Here is a 21,203-nt window from a genome sequence, read left to right on the forward strand (position 1 = left end):
TGCAGGACTCAGAGAAAATTTAAGAGGATTAGTCATGGCATATTGCATTAAGCCTGACTGCTTAATCAGGAGGATTTTTTTTTCCTGAAAATTTTGCTGGCAAAACAGAGAAAATCAGGATCTTGATCTGCAGGGGCTTATTCTGAAGGCCTGGAGCAAGTGCAGTCACAGTGTGCTAACACAACTGGTTAGAACATGTCTTCCCAGGGAAGGGATGTGCTGTCAGGTCTGCACAATGGGAGGAGGCCCTGCTAAATGTGCTTGGGATTACTGTACTTGAAAGCAGCTCTTTGTTGGGAGTCAGTCCTTGTTTGACTGGAACCCAGTATTTATGTATCCTCTTACATTATCGACAACTTTCTGACTGGGAAATAATTGCTTGGATTAAAGTGCTCAAGTCTTGCACTGAGAGTATTAAGCCCTAGACAGAGCCCCCTCCCCACCCTGCCATGTTCTGAACTTCAGCAGCCTATGCAGTTCTCTCCATGTGAGGTAAGAGGGCCAGGAGAAGAGGATTTGCTTATAGCAAACTCCAGAAGTTTCAGAAGCACGTTTTCTCTTTCATCCTTCTACCCTCCAAAGATGTTTTAGATGAAGTCATCCCTGCTAAACCCTACATTCTGGGCTCTGTGCAGCTCCAGTGGTGCAGCAGTTAGGTCTTCTGGCAGAGGATGCTTCTGCAATTAATCCAAGCTAAACAGCTGCCAGTTACATTCTAACTTGTCTGTAAATGTATAATGCTTTAAATATGAAGATTCTAATGTGAGTGTGCATCTTCCTGGGAAGATGGATCAACCTTTCACAGATGAAGTCTCGTCCTCTCACTGGGCACATGCTAAATCTCTTCTGGGAGAATGTATGGGATTCTGCTGGCCAATTTCTCTTCCTCTTCAGCCTTTATCAATACATTGTAAATAGCATAGGAAAAACCTTTTGGTGTGTGTGTGTATTTAGTCATGGAAGGCTAATTTAGTTAACTGGCAGATTGATAAGTTAATACATGTTCCTTCTCCTTGGGGGTATTGAAGGCGGGCTGTGATTTATTATTATTAATTTAATTTCTTTAAGGCTGACACTTTTTTGTTGATATATCTTGCTGTACAGACCATGTTCTTGCTTCAGGTCAGCAATAAGAAGATAAATTTAACACTGAATGAGTGAATCTTGGGAGAAGCAGATCTCTTGCTCTCTCCCTCCTCCCAGGTTAAAATGAGATCTGCTGGCCTCACAGAAGGGGCTTACATATTTTGCCCGCTTTCCAACTGCCAAGCAGAGGCTGTAGTCATGCTGAACAAAGCAGCAGCATTCCTGGATCCTTTTAATGATGTATTTAGGACTTCACTGCCTCCTGATTTAATGAGTACAGTGAATGTATTCATGACTAACAAGAGTGTGCTCATTAAACAGCAGTAAGTTAACTGTCCTATTCTCTTCTCGCAATCTGGTTCATAATTAAATGGTGCCGTGTCTGAATACGACACTGGTTTGCCAAATGGAGAAGGTAGATGTTTTGAGAGTATGCATGGTTAGATAGGATTGTTGTAGTCTAAGTAATTTAGCACAGCTTGCCTCACTGATAGGGCTAGTTTCCTTGGTGGGGGCCTTGTATTTATTCCAACCAATTGAAACATTTGGACTTAAGCAGTTAGCCAAAACATTCATTTCAATAGCCTTTCAGTTGGTAAAGCTTTGAGTTCTGTATTCTGCTGCGTTGTACTGTTGCTGCTGTGTAAATCCAAGGTAGCATGTCTATACTAACTGGAATCACTAGGATGTGACTGAGGGCAGGGCTGGACACTTGGTTTGCTTCAGACTGATGTATAAACCCAGTATTAGAGTCATGATGGTAAAGCTGCAACATTTAAGAATAAAAAGACAAGCTCAATGTTTTGGGTTGATGGGTGCAAGCTGAGTGAAGGGCTGTGCTGCCCAGAAGCAAGAAGGAGCTTGTTGGAATTGCCCTCAGTGGTGTTGAAATAAAAGTAAAATGCTTATAGAAGTTATCTTCCCCCCATAAGCGCACTGATTTTGACTTTCTTCATGAAACGAAAGGTAAAAACATACATACAGACAATTTACCTTGGCTCTTATTCTGATGCCTATTCTGAAATACTCTGGCTTAAGTAATGGTAAGAATTACTGAAAAAGAACAGAGGCAGAAGGAATGTGAGGCTGTGAGAGGGACAATGTGCACGTTCTGCTTTTTTACCAGCCACCTCCTGAAACTGTTTTGGGGGCTTGTAGCGTAATCAGAATGACACCAAGCCAGTTCTTGTTTTAGAAACAGCTTTCAATCCTAGTCTGTTTGTGCTTTCTTTTATCCCTCAAACTGGCTTCATAAGAAAAGCCTCTCAGTCTCTGGTACCTGTTTGCCATATGGAACAGCAGGCTCCCGTGAGGATGGGGGCAGATGTCTGATGCAGCCGGCTGCAGCTGCTGCCTCTTCCCTCAGGCAGTCTGTGCATGACTTGATCTGTACTCTCCAGCCAGGGAACGCAGATCCCTGCAGGTCCCTGCCCTGGGAATTGTTCAAAGCCTAGCAAACATGTGCTGAGTTTTCCAATAATCATTGGTTTTGTCTTTTCATTTTTCCTTAAGAGCTGTTTTCATTTAGTTACTCTGAATAGGCAGCCTTGCTTCACCTTTGTATCAGTCCTTTTACATTAATAAGAATGGTAAGGTTCCTTTTTAGATGTAGACTTAATGTTTTTTGATCATGCGTGTGTATGTCACACAATCTATGTATAAAATAATCCAAAGTAAAACGACTGATGCACACTCTGGAAAAACATGTTCTTTCCATCATCAGATAAGAATGAGCCACAGCAGTTGATTCAAGCTGGGAACCACTTGTTTACATGGGCTGGTGTCATGTGGAGACATGCTCACAGCCACTGGTGGCTTGTGCAACTTGTGGAGGTGCAGTGAGTTGCTGTGTGCACAGAAAGAGTTGGGGGGAGCGAGATGCCAGGGTTTCTTTGGGTTGTTCTCAGTCCCCAGTAGAACTTCCCTGCTGCTGTGTGAAATGGGTGGATGGGGTTGTGGGGTGTCTCTTGTGCCTTGGTGGTGGAGGTGAAGTGGGGTGCATCATGGGGATGTCATACCAAATGGAGCATGGAGTGATGTTTTGTGATTTGTGGTGCTCTGCTTCTGGCCCCACTGTGTCTGTCCCTATTATGCAGATTGGCAAAAGGTCTGGGTGCTTTTTCCCTTGTGGTGTTGATGGTAGAAAAAGACTATTTCAGGAACAAGTAGCTTTGATTTTGTTCTTATTTTTGGCCTTGAAAAGCTTGAACTTATTTACTACTGGACCGCAAATGTACATTAGAGAAGAGGAGGAAAGTGGAAGCAGTTCCTGTAACTGTTTACAGTGCTCACTGCTATTTTTTGTAAGATCTTTCTAAAAGCATCCCCAACATGGCCTGCATTATGGCTTCTGACTTTCTTACAATAGCGTATCACTCACTTCATACTTCTGGTGCTAAGGCAGTCTGCTGCTCTGCCAGCCTGCTCAGAGAATCTGTTTACTGACTATGTCTGGGGATTGCAGAAGCTGGTAAACATTCTAATTGTTCTAACTCTGAATAATAATTGATCCTGCCTACATAGAGAGCTTTCAGAGACGCTGCATTGAACTCATATTTGCTTGTGTGGGTGTGAAATGGCTGTGTAGGGGATATTCTTCTCTGGAAAATGATGCTCTGCTCTATCTGTAAGCTTTCTTACCACATCTGTTCTGTTTGGATCTTCGTATCCACCATATCTAATAACAGGACATAGAAGATATCAAAGTTACATTGCATTAGTAATGGTGGCACCAATTGTTGTTAGCACTGACAAGATACCACCTTCTTCAACCTCTCCTTAGGTTATTTTCAAAAGTCAAGGACCTTTTGCTTCCTCACTGCCCTGGTGGTGTGCTGAAACAGTGCTGGAAGTTACACTAAAACTTATCAAAGGAAACAGTTTAGAAAGGTTGAGTTGAAGTACGCTGCAGGTACAGGAAATCAGAAAAGCTTGTGCTTTGCATGTAGGGCTTTTTAGGAAGATTGGATTATTTTTTTCTTTTTTCTTTTTTTGCATTGCAAATGGACTGTGAAAAAATCCAAGTGCCAGAGAATAGATTTGGTCACTGCAGAGATATTTGAATAAACCCGTGAAAACAGTCCTGAGAATATGCAGTGAGTGTAGGTCATGTAGTCCTGGATTGTTTCTACTGTGGTGGCAAAATGTACTGTGGGTAGGCAAGGGACAGCAAATGAATCATTTAAAGATGAATGGAACAGATTGTCTTTATGATGTGAGGTGTACAGTTCTGGCAGTTCACATCCACAGTTGCACAAGCACTTCTTGTGCATGGAGCTGCTCAGAGTACATAGGAAGCAAGGAATTGTATTTCAGAATAAACTCTTCCAAATACTGAAGCTTCTGTAAGTTGCTTGGATTTGTTAGACAGTCAGTCGTAGAGTTAAATTCTAATTTATCCTACTGAATATTTAACAATGTGACAGTCTGGCAAGGGATAAATGGCCTTATTGTCTGTTCATTCGTGATGATAGTGTCAGCAAATCTTCATGCTGTTAAAGATGCATGGGCAAGACAGATGGAAGATGGCAATTACGTGCACGTGCTGGAAAACTGGAAGGAAAAAGAAAAGCACTGGTTGGAAAAATCCTTATTCCCAGAAAAAGGTTTCATAACTGCAAAATGAATGGGAATAAAAAATGGCTTTTCATTAGATATTTTATCTGCTGGGTTTTCAGGGAAATGTGGAAATCCGAGCTTGTGTGCGAAAGGTATGAACAGGAAATCTTTCTTCTTAGTTTTGCATGAAGATAGAAAGGAAAACATTGTTTCTCTTAAATGTAAGCCTTAAAGAAAGAAGTGTTTCCCTCCCCCCCCATTCCCTGAGCACTGAAGTGCTGCATTTTTATATTGCTGTATACAAATGGAGATAGGAAGGTGTCTTCTTTAAACTTGAAACAGCTGCATGAAATACTTTCACTCGTGATGACTTTAAACCTCATTGCTTCCCTATTTGGCTTGAATTTTATTTCTCCTATTTCAGGGATTTGCCTTCAAGCTTATGACGATGCATAGAAATGCTCAGGAGAACAAAGTTATGTTTGCAAATCTAAATTACCTGATGAAATCTACCATTCACCATATGGTGGATTTCAGTCTCCTGTAACGACAGCCTGATGCTTGTAACAGCCCTTGCACTTCAGTAAAGCTGCATGAGTCAGGGCTGTCATGAAGCAGGAAGCAGTGGTGTGAGAAGGCACTGGGAATATCAGCAGCTCTGCTGACGAAGTAAGCAATGGCTTTCCTATCTTAAAGGCTGGACTTTGTCCAGGCACGTGGTTATGCTCAGTCTTTGACTGAAGAATAATGGAATGATTGTAGATCAGCCTGAAAAACATGCGTGAGTGCAAAGGATTGATATGGTAAGAAGACAGTGTGAAATGAGGATGTTTTTTAAAATTGAAGTTGCATAGTCGGCATTCAAAGGCTGTTGTCATAGGAAGCACTGTAAATAACCATCGGTGTAGGTGTGAGCCTTTCTGAATAATTACAGCTGAATTTTACCAAAAATGTGGATAGTGAGACAAGATGGGGGAGAGAACCATAATAAGCAGGCACAGTTGAGAAATGCTTAAAACTGGACTATGCTGGGAGGGAGTTGCATTCCATAGCTGCAGTGATTCAAATGTTTGTTACTTGTGTGGACTTCCCCTTGGACCGCCAAGTTTATGCATCCTTTGTTTAGAAGCAGAGAGCTGGACCAGGCCACCAAGAGCACTGCTGCTAGACATGGCTGCAAACTTGTCCTGGGTGTGAGCAGACAGGAGGTGGGCTGAGGTGAGTGGTTGTGATCCGTGTTGTACCAAGTTATATTTGTCATTCCTGGAGAAAATGACAAAGCAGTTATTTCCAAATTCTTACAACTCAGAACTCGCTGTGGGACTGCTCACGCATTATATACAGATGGCATTTCAAGAGGGACAGGACTTGTGTTTTCCTGTCCTTCGGAGCATAAATGCAGAACACCAGGGCTTGCTTTGTGGGAGTACTTGTGTGACTGCCAGATGAGCTCATGGCTCCATCGGTCCATTGGTGTGTCTGGACTTGCAGCAGAAACCTTTGTTGAAGTGTGTGCAGTTTTAAAGTGCTACTTGATTTTATTCTGTAGTTAAATGTTACCGCCTCTGTGAAGACTCTGGAAACTTTTTGTGGTGTGTTTGTGATGGTATACATTGCCTTGATTTTGCTTCTGATGTTTATAAGGAGAAGACTAGAAATCTTGGACGTGATTAAGAACGTAGATATTGTGAAGATCACAGTTCCAGTGCAGCAGACTGCAGAGAGGAGCAGTCTGAGCCTTTCTCTTTGACTCAGTTTGGTAGTTCGTGTAACTGCTCAGCCAAGAGAGGGCGAGGAAACTTGTGCGGGAGCCAAAGTTACAATAGCATTCAAATGACCTTACAGCATCAAGAACTCCTCGTGTGGGGAAAACGCAAATAGAACCGGCAGTTAAAGCAAGTGTGCTGGCCAAATGGTGAAGTTCTGGAGTGGGAAAGCAGACTCGGGAAAGGAGGAATGCTACGCAGATGATCAAGAGCAAAAAGGGCAGAAGAGCAGGTACAGCAGTGGCTGCTGTGGAGTTGCAGTTGTCTGATGCTGTTTGAGCTCAACTTTGAGTGTAGTATGTGTGTAATGTGTGTGCAGAAACATTGCTAGCTATGTTTTCAATCAACTCAGACAGAGAGCATGCAAGTGCTGCTTTTGTGCTTTTCGGATTCCCTTAGTCTGCAGTTCAGCTGAATATTGTTTTTCAGCTGTTGTGCTGGATAACAATGCCTGGCCTCTTACTCCAGTAACGCTGAGCTGCTGTTGTACTGTCACACACAGCTTTTGTACTGTGGGGAAGGAGGAAAGACTTATGCTTTGGGATGCAAAAGTAGGGCATCAACAGTTCACGGGTACTTGGAGGGGTCCAGCATTGCTTTTTATTCTTTTTCCTCCAAATTGGAGTTGTACTTCAGAGTCTGTTAGTCCTACTAAAATGCCATTCTGCTTCAAATGCTGTCACACTAAGGTTTTTGGTGGTTTTTTTTTTGTTGTTGTTTTTTGAGAATAAAACAGTAGGAATTTGAGTTACTTAAGATTTAAAGACCGTGAAAGGAACTGCTTTGGGCATCAGTTATCTGAAGTCATGTTGTTATTATTAAATAATTGCTGTGATGGCAGCAGATAAATCCGTGCAAATTTAGTCTTTGGGCTTCAAAGAAGTTGCAGTTATTTGGTATATCCACAGGATAATTTATTTGTCACATTCCAGAATCAGCAACAGAAATGAAGGGCAGTAAACATGTTAATGTGTGTGTGTGTGTATAATATTACATATATATTTATATATGCTAACAGATACATTGGTAACTTCAAGCCTCGTTATTAAAGTAATCCTTGTCTGGCTGGTGTGCTGGGACTTTGTTCTGGTATTAACATGGAAGTAGAGCACAAGGTGACCTGTGCTGTACTGGGGTTTGCATCATTTTATTAAGCTCATTTGAGTTTGATTTTCTTGTCTGTAGTTAAATTTGAAACCAGAACGTTCAAATAGGAAGAAAGGAAAAAACCAAAAACCAAAATGGTTACAAATTACTGCATGAATTTCAAAGTTATCAATTATTTTTCATAGAGCTCTATTATTTTAAGAATAAGGGCTTAAATCTTGATGGATCTGAAAAACTTAATTGCTGTTGGAGAGTTAAGTGCCTGCATTCTGGTGACTGGAAGGTGGAGAAAAATAGATTTTTTTTTTCCCCCTAACATTCATAGTTACTGTGAACTTTGAATACAGTTACTGTGAAATTTTAACGTAATAGATGAGGAAATATATATATATAATTCACTGTTTCTTTTTATTGCTCCACAATTTGGCCGTCTGAACTCTGATAAAAGAATGGGTATACTGAAGGAATATGTAAAAATGGGCAACTGCTTCTAGTCAAGTTAAGGCAGGAATTAAGTTTAACTTTTTTTTTTCCCACATGTTCTTTGTTACAAAACCCATTTTATCTCTGTGCCAAAACAATTTAAAGGGCCTTTGCATGTCTGGGAGCTTTTCAGCTTTGGAACAGTGCCTTTTAGTGCTGTTCCTTTCTCTGCGATTGGCCGACTTGAGGGAAGTTGAAATTCCTTCAACAAAAGCCTTACATTTACCAGCCTTTTAGAAATGCAGCCGACTGGCATTACCTGCAGTGCTTCAAGTCCCCAGCACTCCCAAAATCTCAGTGCTGATCTTAGGCATCTGCAGGAGAGCAAAGGGAAGGAAATGAAGAATTGTCAAGTTGAGCGTCTCTAATGACTTAGCAAATGATGGGGGTGCAATTGTAGTTGGCTGGAGACAGAGTTTGTATCAGGCAGAAATAATAACGCCTTCCTTGTTAGCTCCTTTTATACTCCTCTTTCCCAGTCCCTACTAGTTCAGATAGGAATACACAGCAACCAAAGAGCACCTATATATTCTCATAGGAGCCCTTGTCTACAGGGAGTAGACTAAATAAAAGGTGTTATTGAATGGAATACATCAGGCAGATTTACCTGATCATTTTTATGTGACTCACTTTCCTCTTGTAAATTCCTGTTTTGCTCCCGATAATGTTTAGGTATTGTTAATTCAGAGTTGCTGTTTGCCCTGTGTATTTAACTTACCTACCCTTCTGTTCCTTTCCACTGACTGTACTTCCTTTGGGGCTTCTAATTCATCCCACAGCCATTCACAATTTGTTTTCTTTATGGGAGAGCACTTGTCTTGCACTGCTGTTCTGTACTAAAATAAGAGATTTTCAACAGATTTTGATGTAAATCCTCTCCTCAGTGTATTCTGGTCGTTGCAGTTTGATACATCTACATCTATGCTGTGGACTACTGTGGAAATAATATTTTCTGGTGAACTGCATCCCAGAATGTATCATTAACAGACTGTAGGAAGGCTGGAGGCAGAGGAAACCGCATGGAAGGTACTATTAGAAACTGCCCAGTGAGTGGGCTTGAGGTTTTGTTTAATGAGGCTGGTTCTGGATGCATGAAGGTGGCATGGATAAAAGCAAAGTAGGTCTGCACCAAAACCTGCAGGCTAGAAGGAGAGCTGAATAAATTTTAATGTGGTCTTTTAAACAGAACTGGAAGTATTGGAACTAAATTATAAAACATTTACTAGCCTTTCTAATGAGGATTTTAATGTGGATTATTCTGGGACAAGTAATTTCAAAGATGAAATTAGAGATGAATATGTGGCCTTTTAGAGCTTGACTTCAGATTATTGCTAGTCATTACGGGGCTGTACAGCAATCAATAGGAAAACGTGAGGATTCGAAGGGTTAGGAGGGTATTTCACACTGTGGTGTTTTTAAATATTGGTACTATTCTTCACCTGTGGTGCTGTTCCCTGTGATCACATCCCATCCTGAAACCCTTTCACTCTAAAAGAGGTGAAATGTGGTTCCTGGTGTCGTTAGGCTGCGCACTCACAGGGTTTCATCACAGAGCTGGAACTGGAGTTGAAAAATGTAGTTGATGAAGAAACTTTCAATACTTCCAATCACATGCAGAGAGAATAGCTGCCTACTTAGGCTCAGAAAATCATGTGAACTTGAAAGCCACTCAGGTGCTTAATTTAGTGGAAGACTGGCCAGAGCAGCTTAATATAGATAGCTCAGATGTCATGTGGAAATTCTAATTTAGACATGTATTGATATGAGAGACCTTGGGATTATTTTCACTCGTTCCTGGCTGGATTGCTTGTGTGTTTCCTTCTCCTTACCCTACTCCTTATTCTCAGGAAATACAGTATGCTGGCAACTGGTAATGCACAGCTACACCTAACTGTGCCAGGGAAAGTGAAGGGAATCAGGCCTACCAGCACTGATGCATTAGCCAGTTCTCAGTGAATTCTTCAAGCTGTTTGGTCTTCAATAAACTTGTTTGGTTTCAACTCCCAGTAACTTTGACCCAGAAAGAAAAACAAGAAGAGACGTGTATCTGGTAATGATGTCCTTCAGCATAATAAGAAGTATTGGTGACTTCTGAACTGGGCTTTTCCTTCTAGTAAGTGATGCTCCTGAAGTGAGGAAAGAGAACATATGTGGTAGGGAAAACACCCCTGAAAGCTGAGAGAAAAGTAGGTAAGTTTTGATGCACATCTCTCAGCCTCATCCTTCCGGTGGAAAACAGAAGAAATTTGAAAGGTTTATCCTGAAGTGGTGTGTTGGTTTTTGTTTTTAATTCTAGGTAACTGGTGGTTTACTTGCGTGCTTCCCAATGCTTTAACTTCACATCACAGCTATCAGCATCAAGAGCACAGTAATTTTTAACTAGGCTCTGAAAATTTTGTTTCTGGCATGGTCGTTAACATAACATCAATAGGAAGGTCATAGTGCAACTGATGAGACTTGCCCTCCAATGAAAATGTCATGGGAAAAACAAATGGACGAATGGGCTCCCTCTGTATCTCTTGCAGCCATGGAAAATTCTGCTTTGCTAAAACCTCTTTGAGACTTTTGAAGAAAAAAAAAAAAAAAAACCAAAAAAAACACACTCTAAATCTTCACTTAAAATATCAACTTTTTTTTTTTTAATATTTTGAAGTATCACTTCAACTCTACACAGGAATTTATTGGTGATAAAACTGTCCTGTTGGTCTGGAAGCACTTTTAGATTTTAGATGCACAATTAAAAACAGAGCACGTGTTCACTGTGGAGTAACTGCTGATAGCACTGCCAGGCTTCTTAAAATTAGAGCTCTTGATGCAATCTCAGCTTATGACATGTGACTGCTGATGGATGTATAGCTTCTAAAAGGGTGAGTTACTCTGGGAGGTGGCAGTGAGAAGGTTACTGTTGTTTTCAAATTAAAGTGTCTCAACAGTAGAGTAAAATATCTCAAATACAGATACTGTGAGTCGAGATGATTTTATTTTTTAAGACGCCTTGAACATTTTAGATGGCCCTTGAGCATAGCTGTGCAGTGCAGAACATGATTTCATGCAGTGTCTGAAGATGGCCTGCTTCATAGCATGTCTCTTTCGTTTGTATTTACCATAAAATTGAACAGTCTGTCAGTTAACATAAAACTGACATTATGAAGGGGGAAACAGGGAAGTAGTTATATTATAGCTTTGTTGAACAGTATGTTGATGCTGATTAGAAATAGTTTCCTCAGATTTCTGAGAACATCTACATGGGGGGCAGCCTCCATCTCTGATTCATTTGCATTCGAAGTAGGTTTTGTTCAAACTACCTTCCGAAATGCAAACCAGATGTTTTTGTTCCATTAAATGCATGCTATTAAACACAACTCTTTTTTCTGAAGGTAGAAAAGAGAATAAGCAACTATTTTTTGATGCTAATGCATTCTTACATTTTATGCAGTGCTATGAAAAATTTCCCATCCCCAGTTCTGACAGAAACATGCCCCACGTTGCTCTCAGTTCTGCAGCTCTGAACTTTGGGTGATGAAGGATCTCACGGTTTTTCCTTGGAGAAGAGATCGTAGCATGCAATGACATAACACTCCTGGCACATGTACCACACAGAAGTGACCTGGGCAAAACTTTTAACCTCTTCCTGTTTTGTTACCATTTCACAGTGAGGGAAATAACTTTGGAAATGTTGAGTGTTGCCCCTGGCCTATCAAACATTGTGTACTTCGTTACACGGTGCTTATATACATCCAGAGACTCATAGAGGGCTGCAGAATTGCCATCTAATGTACATGTAAAGTGTACTGGAGGTGGTTGGTGGGTTTGAATTCCAAGTCAATTTATTGAGGTTGCTCATGAGGCATCCACCACCATGGGAAAAAATACATATATTGTTCTGTCTGCAATGTGCATGCAGTAAAGGCTTCCTGACTCAACAAACAATTCTTCACTGTGTCTCTTTGGTCTCTCCACCATCACGCTGAGCTGCAGGGCTGCTGTGAGGCCTGCGTGAATGTTTTCTGCTGATAATGCGTATGTCTTGTAGCTGAGGATATTTTTAGCAGTCTGGATAGATGCTCAGTCACCGAGGGACAGAGTTCTTGCAGAGAGCTCTGAAAGGGAGCTGCCCATGGTTTGCAATGGGAAGGAGGAAAGAGGTTCCTTTCATCCCTGACTGTTTTGTCTATTTTTGACTTTTTGTATTTCCTGAAAACTTGCAAAGAAAACACACGTTTCTCAGGTTTGTTAGCTAAAGAAAGAGAGCACATATTGAGCTAGGAATAATCTCCATGTTATTGAGGGAGAATTGCATGAAAAATTCCTTCTTGATTATAGCGAGGGGTTCTGGATCTTAAGAAACATAGACCTTTTAGCTAGAGTCAATCTCAGAGCTCTTCATACGTTAGTGGAAAGGCTCTGACCTGAGGCATTTTGGGTGAAGTGGGAGTGACAGTCGTTGGTGTACTGCGTTTGCTCATGCACAAGGCTTTTCTGGCTGCACAGTAACTAGAGAAGGGTGGTACAGATGGTGCCATCTCTGTCCTCCATTACGAACTTGAGTCAGGAAAGCTGCTGTTTTTTCCTGGTGGCCAAACTGCTAGTGAGACTCCCCTGAATACATTGCCATGCTTTCCCTGCCTCCTGCCTTTCAACTTTTAATGTGTATTTTCATTTAAAACAGAGAGAATAAAGTTCAAAGGTTACCCCAGTGTTTTGATCTCCACGTGCATGGCTTGAGTGAATGTGCTTGTCTTGGCTTTCAGGTTTATCTTTGCAAATAAAATGTGCAGGTAGGGAATTCAAAATAGAATTCCAGGCTGTTAGAGACTTCTCTAAATGACATACCTGGGAACGCTGCCACATAGCAGAAACATTTTGGTGATGTGTATTTCATTGCTTCGGGGACACAAAAGGTAAAGTAAAGTAAGCCATGTCAGTTGCTACTGTGCTTCGTAAAGTTCCATGAAATTGAACATTTATACGTGTGCTGAAGTAAAAGATTGCCTGGCTCTCTTTCTCTGCTTTATTGTTCATTACTCTGGTTTATGTGTTTGGGCTGTGTGTCATCTTCCTTCCTTCTGACTGGCAGGCATTGGCCATGCTCAGGCTCCTGTGTGGGAGCTGACTTCTTGCTATTTGTGCTGTCTTGCCAGTTTTGTTGGGCCTAATCTAGTTGTGCAGCTCTGCCTCTGTGAGATGTTTAATTCTAGGAACTTGAGTTTTATTTTCATAGCTATTTGTAATGTGTCTGAAGAGCCCAGACCATAGTTAAAACCCAGTGGCTATGGTGGTGCCTTATGCTTGCACCTAGAGGAACTGAGGATAAATGCAAACTGTACTATGGTAGCTAGACATTAAATATTGGGTTGAAGGCTGCTGGCATTCATATCTCTCATTGAGCTTGGGGACTGACTGACTTGGGGAACAGACTTTCTTTTCTGTCTTTGTAGGAGTGCTCTACCACTGTGCTCTGATGTGCATCTGAATTACCGGAATTGAGGTTTTTAAATAAATAAAGAGTAGAATTAAAATCACAGTAATCAAGAACTGAGCAGAACAGATCAGAGACTTAGTTGGGATATATGACTGTAAAAAGAAACTTTCTCATAAACAGGAATAAACTTGTGCAAGGGGAAAGAAGAAAAAAATTGTCAGAATCTGGAAACCCTCTGCAGCAGCTAAATGTGCCTGTAAATCATGTGTGGGTTTCGAGAGCAAGAAAATAGTCTTTTGTGATATCTATCTGCTTGGGTTTTATACGGCTTCTTGATTGCACTGTAAGTTTGTGCCTCTCTATAAAGGCCTTTGAGAAGTTGATGAATGGCTCTGTTCTTTGCTTGTGCAGTACATGTAGGTCTGAACACAATGTAAAGCTCGAGGCAGAATGGAAACCTATGAAATTGCCATACGATGCAAAAGTCAGGAGGAGAAAAACTGCATGGATAACCCCAAAATGTGGTACCAGTTGTTAAATGATCTCTTATCTGCTGTCAGATTTGTTCTGTGTTGCTGCTTTCCCTCCTCACTGTAGATAGGCTTTGCCACAGCTGAAATGAATGCAGGCTTTTTTACAGCCTTCTGTTTGTTATCAACATTGGCATGTTAGCACTTGTTTCCCAATAGGACTCTGTGGGAGGCCTTACAGGTGCATGCTGTATTGTTCCCTTGCAATTTCATGGCGTGACTGGGGAAACTGGTCTCATATCTGGCTCTTTTGGCTCCTGTGCAAGTGATCTTAGTCTAAACCACAGATCCAAGTCAAATTGGTGTTCTTTCCTCTTCCAAGGAGGCTCCAGTGCAGTGAGAATCCTGCTACCAAAATGATATCTCTATTCTAAAGAAGGGCAACGAAGCTGTGAAGGTCTGGAGCACAAGTCTTATGGGGAGCAGCTGAAGGAGCTGGGATTGTTCAGTCTGGAGATGGGGAGGCTCAGGGGAGACCTGATTGCTCTCTGCAACTGCTTGAAGTGAGGCTGTGGCGAGGTGGGGATCAGCCTGTTCTCCCAGGTAACAGCAATAAGATGAGAGGGAATGGCCTCAAGCTGTGCCAGGATGGATGTTCAGGTTGGGTACTAGGAAGAATTTTCAAAAGAGCAGTGATGCAGTGGCACAGGCTGCCCAGGGAGGTGGTGCAGTCACTGTCCCTGGAGGTGTTGAAGGACCGTGTGGATGTGGCACTGAGGGACGTGGGCAGTGGGCATGGTGGGGATGGGCTGGTAGTTGGGATCTTTTCCAGCCTTTATGATTCTCCATTTCATAATATAAGCAAGTATGTGCACTTTTTTCCTTCTTTCCACAGCGAAGGACAGGCATGTAAAAACTGAGCTTTTCTGTGGTTGGCGATGGTTCATTAGGGACAGAACAGCCCATAGAAAAATACTGTAATGTTACAAAGCACAGTTCTGAATTGATGGCAGAATGCTCTGCTGAGAGGAGCAGAACATGATTCTTAGTGGTAATGAGGTGCTGTGTTTGAATCTGGATCCAGAACAGTGAGGGAGGTGGGGATGATCTAGTGTGCCAGGCTTCTACTTTGTAGTAGGAATAACTGTAATGTTTAATTTCCTGCATCTTATTAGGGAAAAAAAAGGCAATTTTTATTTTGGAAGATAGTCACTGCTTTTGCTAGAACTGGTGTATGATGGTTTGTACTGTGATATCTTTCTGACTGAAAGGATGCCCAGCAATTTGTTAAACAAATCCCTAGCTGCTAGTTGTTAGAGGGAAGCGATGGCCTGGAGATCTCTGCTGCTGTTGGACATGTTTGGTTATGGCAATTCAGTATTTCTTGTGGGAAATTCTCAATTCTTAGACCTCAAATCTCAGGGGGATGCTCTATGATATATCAACTTGCTTCTGCTTAACGCGTGGCTGTGCTTGGATTGAAAGAGTTTTTTTTCCATGTAAAGTGTAGAAGGAGTTAAATGAGTTGACTTCATTTCAGAGAAGTCAGTGCCCATACAGGATACAGAAGTATTTTTCTGAAAGTGCTGTTGCAGTGATGTGATGTGCAGCTGTTTTCAAGCTCGTTCTTCCCAGTCTACCGGGTTAGGTTGCAAGGAAGTGCTCCCCAGGTCCTGTTCAGTCAGACGTAGAGTTTCACATTCTCTCATCGAAAGAGATGCAATAAAGCCTTGATGTCTGTTTCTAGAACACAGTAGACAGAGAACAGAATTAATGAGGGCTAAGTAATGAAATTTGGGGTTGCTCTCTCTCAGTGCACTTTTAAATGGTACTGGCTTCAGCTGTAAATCTTGGCCACGTTTTTACCTGTTTTCAATCAGTGAAAAGTTTGTATGCCAAATGAACAACCTGCGTGGAGAATTTACAGGGTAGGTAAAGTGATCTGTTCCTCTCAGGAAATCCTGTGTTTATGCTCAAGATTGGACATTCAGGCCTGGCTTTCCATTTTGCTTGTTGATCCTCTGATGGATACTTGGTTGTTGGGTTTGTTTTTTTGCTTTGGTGCACTAGCAAAAGTTATTTAAAACAGTCAGGCAATTACTTTTTTTTTTCTTTTTTTTTGTATTGCTTTATTCTGTTGTTGTAGGTTATCATCTTCAAAGGTAACCTGTGGTCCTGAAAGTCTTAAAGATGTCCTAAATCAGGGTAAATGTAATCATACTTAGTACTCAGTTTCCTAAAAATGAGAAATTTGCTTGTGATACAGTAGAATATGTGCATGAGTCAAGAGTACAAATCCCAGTTGCTATTCTGCAGCTGACAGGGCCTTTGCTTTCCTTAGGCCAGTCTGCCATATGTGTGCTTTCTTTTCAACTGGGGGACAAAAAAAAGCATTTGTGATATTTTTCTATTTTTTTTTCCCCCAAACACTACTTTCTCTGAACTTGTAAACCTTCATGTTTTTCTGTACTTTCAGCTTCACTCTGTGTTTCTACTGTTTTACTGAATTTGTCCTGTTCCTTTCTATCACCATGCAAAGATTGTTTCTGCTGCTGTACTGAAAAGTGGGTTTTCAGAGAAATTTCAGTCTCCCAGTGGAGCTGTAAAGTACAGCAGAAGATGCTGAGCACAGGAATAACATGTCCATCAAAGAACTTCTCCTGGCTAAGAACTGGCTTGGTTGCTTGCCTGAGGCTATTGGTATACTCAGAATGCATTCTGACTGGGTGCTAAGATATGAATAAGTCATGAGGCATGCTGATAAGTGAGAAACTGAATTGACTGATTGGTGAGCAGTCTGCTTGTCTGTCCTCCTACAGCAGTTCAATCCTTTCTCCATCAACAGAGGTTTGCCTTGGAAGTAGTGGGAGGCAGTTGGGCTCAGTGCTTGCCTGCTGCCTGTACTGTGACTAGTGAGTAAGGGAAATCCCATGTCCAGAACTACCCCTGGTGTATTCTGGAGAATATGTATGTACATATAGGAATGTACCCAAGGATGTCTTCAAAAACAAAAAACAAAACCTCTCAAGTGCCCTATTGCACTTACTTTCCGAAATCAATTTCCAGACTTTTGGAAAACATGTGATCCTTCTCTAGTTAGTGACTTTAGATTCTTATTTTTGCAATCCTTTGGGAAAGCCACAGTGCTGGATTTCAACGACATTACATAATTCGGAAAGATGATTTATTCTTGAAGTAAAGCAAAACTTACAACATTTAACTTGCATTTTTACCTCTTAGCTTGTGCTCTTCTGTAGTTCCCTCCCTAAGGAGACATACATAAAAGCTATATTGCATTGTTGCTATTGCTATGTGCATTAAATGCCCCTGGAGTTCTCTTAAAACACTGTTCCGATCTTTGCTAGTGTAACTTTGACTTTAATGGCACTAAGCCACAGATGCATTGGCCCAGTTTCCTAAAATTCCACAGCCTGTTGTTAAGATAAACAATTCTGGGTTCCCAGGAATACAGATCCATGTATATGGTAATACACTGGGTATACAGAGCAACCTTTAAACAACCATCTGTTATTTGCCTGCTTCATTTTTCCTATTTCATTTTTGATGCCTGAGCACAAGCTTTGTAAGTGGGGAAAATGACTTGGGAGAGCAATTGCGCTAAATGATGTTTTGAGAACAGCTGTGGGGTTTCTCCCTTCTGCTGACTTGTGTGGAGGCTGAAGGAAGGCAGTCTCACAGAGATGGCTGTGCTGAGATGCACCCTGGTTAGTCAGCAGCTCGTGTCCCAGTGCCGGGAAGTCCACATGACCAGAGCTTGGGTAGGAGGCCAAGGATTGCTGGTTGCTTAGGTTATTTGTGGTCTTGTTGTGTCTCTCCTCAGCACTTGTACCTAAAGAGGCTTTTAAGGCCTGCGTGTCCACAAGAGTTAGAAGTCTGGCTCTGTGCTCCTTCACGAGGGCATCAATCTGCATTTCTTCCCAGCCCACAGCTTTGGACATGGGCTGTAATTACAGAGCTGCTGCTGGAGCTGGGTTTGGTTCACACACGCCCTCTACAACACGGTATCCTGTGTGGTTGAGAACACTGCTCCCGTACCTAACTATGTGAGAAAAAAACAGCAAAAGGGGATGAATATGAGGCACTTTAACAGCCAGTTAGGAAGCTGTGGAATAGCTTCCCAACAACCATTTGCATGTTCAGGGTTATAGGGAAACCTCAAAGAGTGAGGGAGGTTTTCAGTGCATAGTGCCAATTGCTGGAGCACAGGGAGAGCCTTGCTGCCTGTGAGTGCGGGCCTTTGAAGTTCAGCTGATCTTAGTGTCCTGTGCAGAGCAGGAGTTGGTGGTATGGCCTGCCTTAGTGGTAAGCCTCTGGATTGGCACTGCCAAAATGGCTGCTGGCAGTAAGAAACTTCTGGTGCTCACTTTCTGGAAGAATGGGATATTCTTGCCGAATACGGATTGGAGGATTTTTTTCTTTTGTGGATCAAGACGCTTCATTCTCACTGTCTCTGTGCAGCAAGAAGTAGTGAAGAAAAGCAGCAGTCTTGGTCACAGATAAAATATTGCATTTTATGTAAATGTTCTCTGACAGACAGCAATCAATTTGAAATAACCACCCTTCTCCAGTCTTGTAAAACAGTACCTTTTTTGTTGTTGTTTTTTTGCTTTAAGTTACATCAACACTACATAGACTCTTAAATCACTGTGGAAAGTGGGAAAACTAGAAGAAGTAAAATAAAATCCTCCTGTAACAGGAGAAGAATGATAGTAATGCAAAACCAGATTAAAATCCACCCCCTCTGGTTTTAAATCACAATAAATATCTGGTTTGAGTCAGTCTGTTCATTGTGTAGAATTACTCGACTAAAACTGTGCCTTTGACTAAAGCTGTTGGCAGTTGGGTTTGTGGTATCTTTGTTTAAATAGGATCTGGCTGGTGGAACCACTGTTCTAGTCAGCTCTTTCAGCTGTTTTTCACTGTTTTCATTTGTGCTCTCGCATCCTGAAGAAGAAGGGTTTTGCCTTGGAATGGTAATGTATTTTGATGTGAATATCTCTGTGTGCTGCTCACTGTCCCAGGCCCAGGTGTTGCTCAATAGGGTTGCTGGTTTGTGTTTGCTTTGCTTTTCCCCTTACTCTTAGCTAGTTGGTGCATATTTAATATATTTGTGACTTTTGTGGTCAAGTGCTCTTGCTTCTCCTTCCTGTGGGGAGGAAATGGGCCCAGGCAGTGTTTTGCTCTTCTGCTGTATTTTGGACAAATTGTGGTCAGCCTGCCCCTCTCTCCTGTGCCTTCTCCCAGCTAATGGAAGAGGAGTAGCAAATACTTCTGTGGTCTTTGACGTTTGTGGAGGAGCAGAGAACTGGGAAATGTTACACTGCTGTGGTTTGTTAACAGTGCTTTTGGGGCTTCTGCTGACACTATTCCTATCTATATTTTTTGAAGACCTGGTTTGCTGCTGGTCTAATAGTTTCCATCATACATGAGCTGTTTGACAGGTCTTTGATATCTGTATTTTTTAAGTAGTACTGCTCCCAGTGTGCTGTTAGGCAGAATGTGTGTTAATGCACTGAAGCTGACATTCATGCAGTGTAGGTTGAGTATTGGTTGACTATGAGACAGGAGTTCATGCGTGCTAAATATGGCAGCAGCCTAATCCCAAGTGATTCAGTGTTTCTGTGGATGGTGGTGGTAGTGGATTTTTTTGTTTTGAAAGTCATTAGGTTCTTTCCTTCACCAAGCATTGGACTGTGTCCCTTGAGCCATGCCCATCTTGCCTTGTTGTACCTCAGTGAGCACACTGCGTATCCAGGAGTGTGAAAAAAAATCATGCATCCATGGTGTTTATGGCTTGCAGCGCTGTACCTCCAAGCTCTGTATTAAAACCTGACAGATCCTCCTCACTACGAGCCAGCTAGGCAGCACGTCTGGCTGAGGCCTCCCAGCCAGCAGCACGACGCATTGCAAGAAAGGAGGTGTACTGTTTTCTGTGCTTTTGGTTTTTTTTGAACTGTTTTCAGTTTATTTGCTCGCTAATCAGGAGGGGGAAGAGGAGAGGGCAAGTTTAGTGGCCTACATTAAATAAAAAGAGAGGGAGCCGGACAAAGCTCCTGATGTAACATGAGAATTAGACAAGGAAAAACTATTTATAGAGCCCTGCAGCATTTGCCTCGAGGAACTTTAGAGGGGGCAGCATGCATGAAGAGGCTGAGCACAGGAGCGTGTGCTCTCAGCTGCCAAGGTCACAGCAGAGTTTGTCCTACCCACCACTTCCACTTTCCCTTGCCCTGAGGGAAACGGGCTGATAGGTTCATTCTGAAGGCCAAGTCCTGGTGGTGAGAAACCTTGGTTTGTGGAGAACAGTGGGGGTTTTCAGTTTATTTTTTTCCCCTTTTTCTAGCTTTTTATTTGCAGTGTTTTAGCTTGTATTACTTTTTGAGAAAACATGACTCAGTCTCGGTGATTTATTAGTCAGACAAGGCCAAACAAGGTCACAGAAGCAGCTTTGAAGAGATAGAGATTAAGGTCTTACGCTTTACATGTTTGTTTTCACTGAGACATCTTTTTGGTTATTGTTGATATTCTGGCTTTTGCTTCAATGCTTACTTATTTTTTTATTCTAAATGACATTGCCATATGATTGATTGTTAACCAGATATTGATCTCTTTTTTTTTTTTAATGCCTTCATATGCTTGATCCTTGCTTGAGACTTGTATTTAAAAAAAAAAACAACACACAAAACTCTAGATGCCTTCAAGACTTCAGTGTAAAGTTCTTTAGTGGCTTCATATGAATAGTCATGGTTGGCAGGTGAAGTCCGTAGTGACTGGAAGAAAGACAACATCGCACCCACTTCTAAGAATGATAGAAAGGGTGACCCAGAGAACAGCTGACCTGTTTGCACTGCTACCTCAGTGCTGGTAAAGATCTTGGAGCAGAGCCTTCTGCAAGCTGTGCTAATGCACGTGGAATAGAGGGAATAGTTAGGGAATAACCAGATGGCTTCACCAAGGACTGCGTGGTGTTGGAGCTGCAGATAGCTTTGCATGGGTCAAAGCCTGACACAAAAACCCTATTGGGGGCAGGGAGGGGAGAGGAGCATGGTTATCTCCAGTGAAACCTTTAAAAGATTTTTCATTGAAAGGTTCTCAAGTGGCTTTGACACTTTGGATAATGGTATAGTCTAAAGTTTTCCAAGGTGGTTGTCCTTTTAATTTGCTGTAAAATGGATCAATCTATTCTAACATCAGATATGCAGAACTTATTTTTGTGTAAGTTGCTGGATGGTAAATAAACTGCTTGTCTCTTTCTGTCACTTACAAGTGACGTTTTGACTGTGTCTCTCT

General features: G+C 41.8%; 1 protein-coding gene across 6 annotated transcripts in view; it reads left to right on the forward strand.

Annotated features, from left to right (window-relative positions):
- The window catches only part of TRAK1 (trafficking kinesin protein 1), a 489,038-nt gene that overhangs the window by 382,814 nt on the left and 85,021 nt on the right, over positions 1–21,203 (forward strand). Inside the window, exon 1 of one of the 6 annotated variants that reach the window (XM_048951217.1) lies at positions 6,478–6,642. The exons of 3 other annotated variants lie outside the window; for them this stretch is intronic. In XM_048951217.1, the coding sequence (XP_048807174.1) occupies positions 6,557–6,642 (86 nt within the window). In that variant the 5' untranslated portion in view covers positions 6,478–6,556. Of the gene's footprint in view, positions 1–6,477; positions 6,643–21,203 lie in introns of those variants that run through there. 2 more of the 6 variants (XM_048951218.1, XM_048951224.1) reach the window with 2 other exon arrangements.

The sequence above is a fragment of the Lagopus muta genome, chromosome 7 (genome assembly GCF_023343835.1).
Source record: "Lagopus muta isolate bLagMut1 chromosome 7, bLagMut1 primary, whole genome shotgun sequence".
Lineage (NCBI taxonomy): Eukaryota > Metazoa > Chordata > Aves > Galliformes > Phasianidae > Lagopus > Lagopus muta.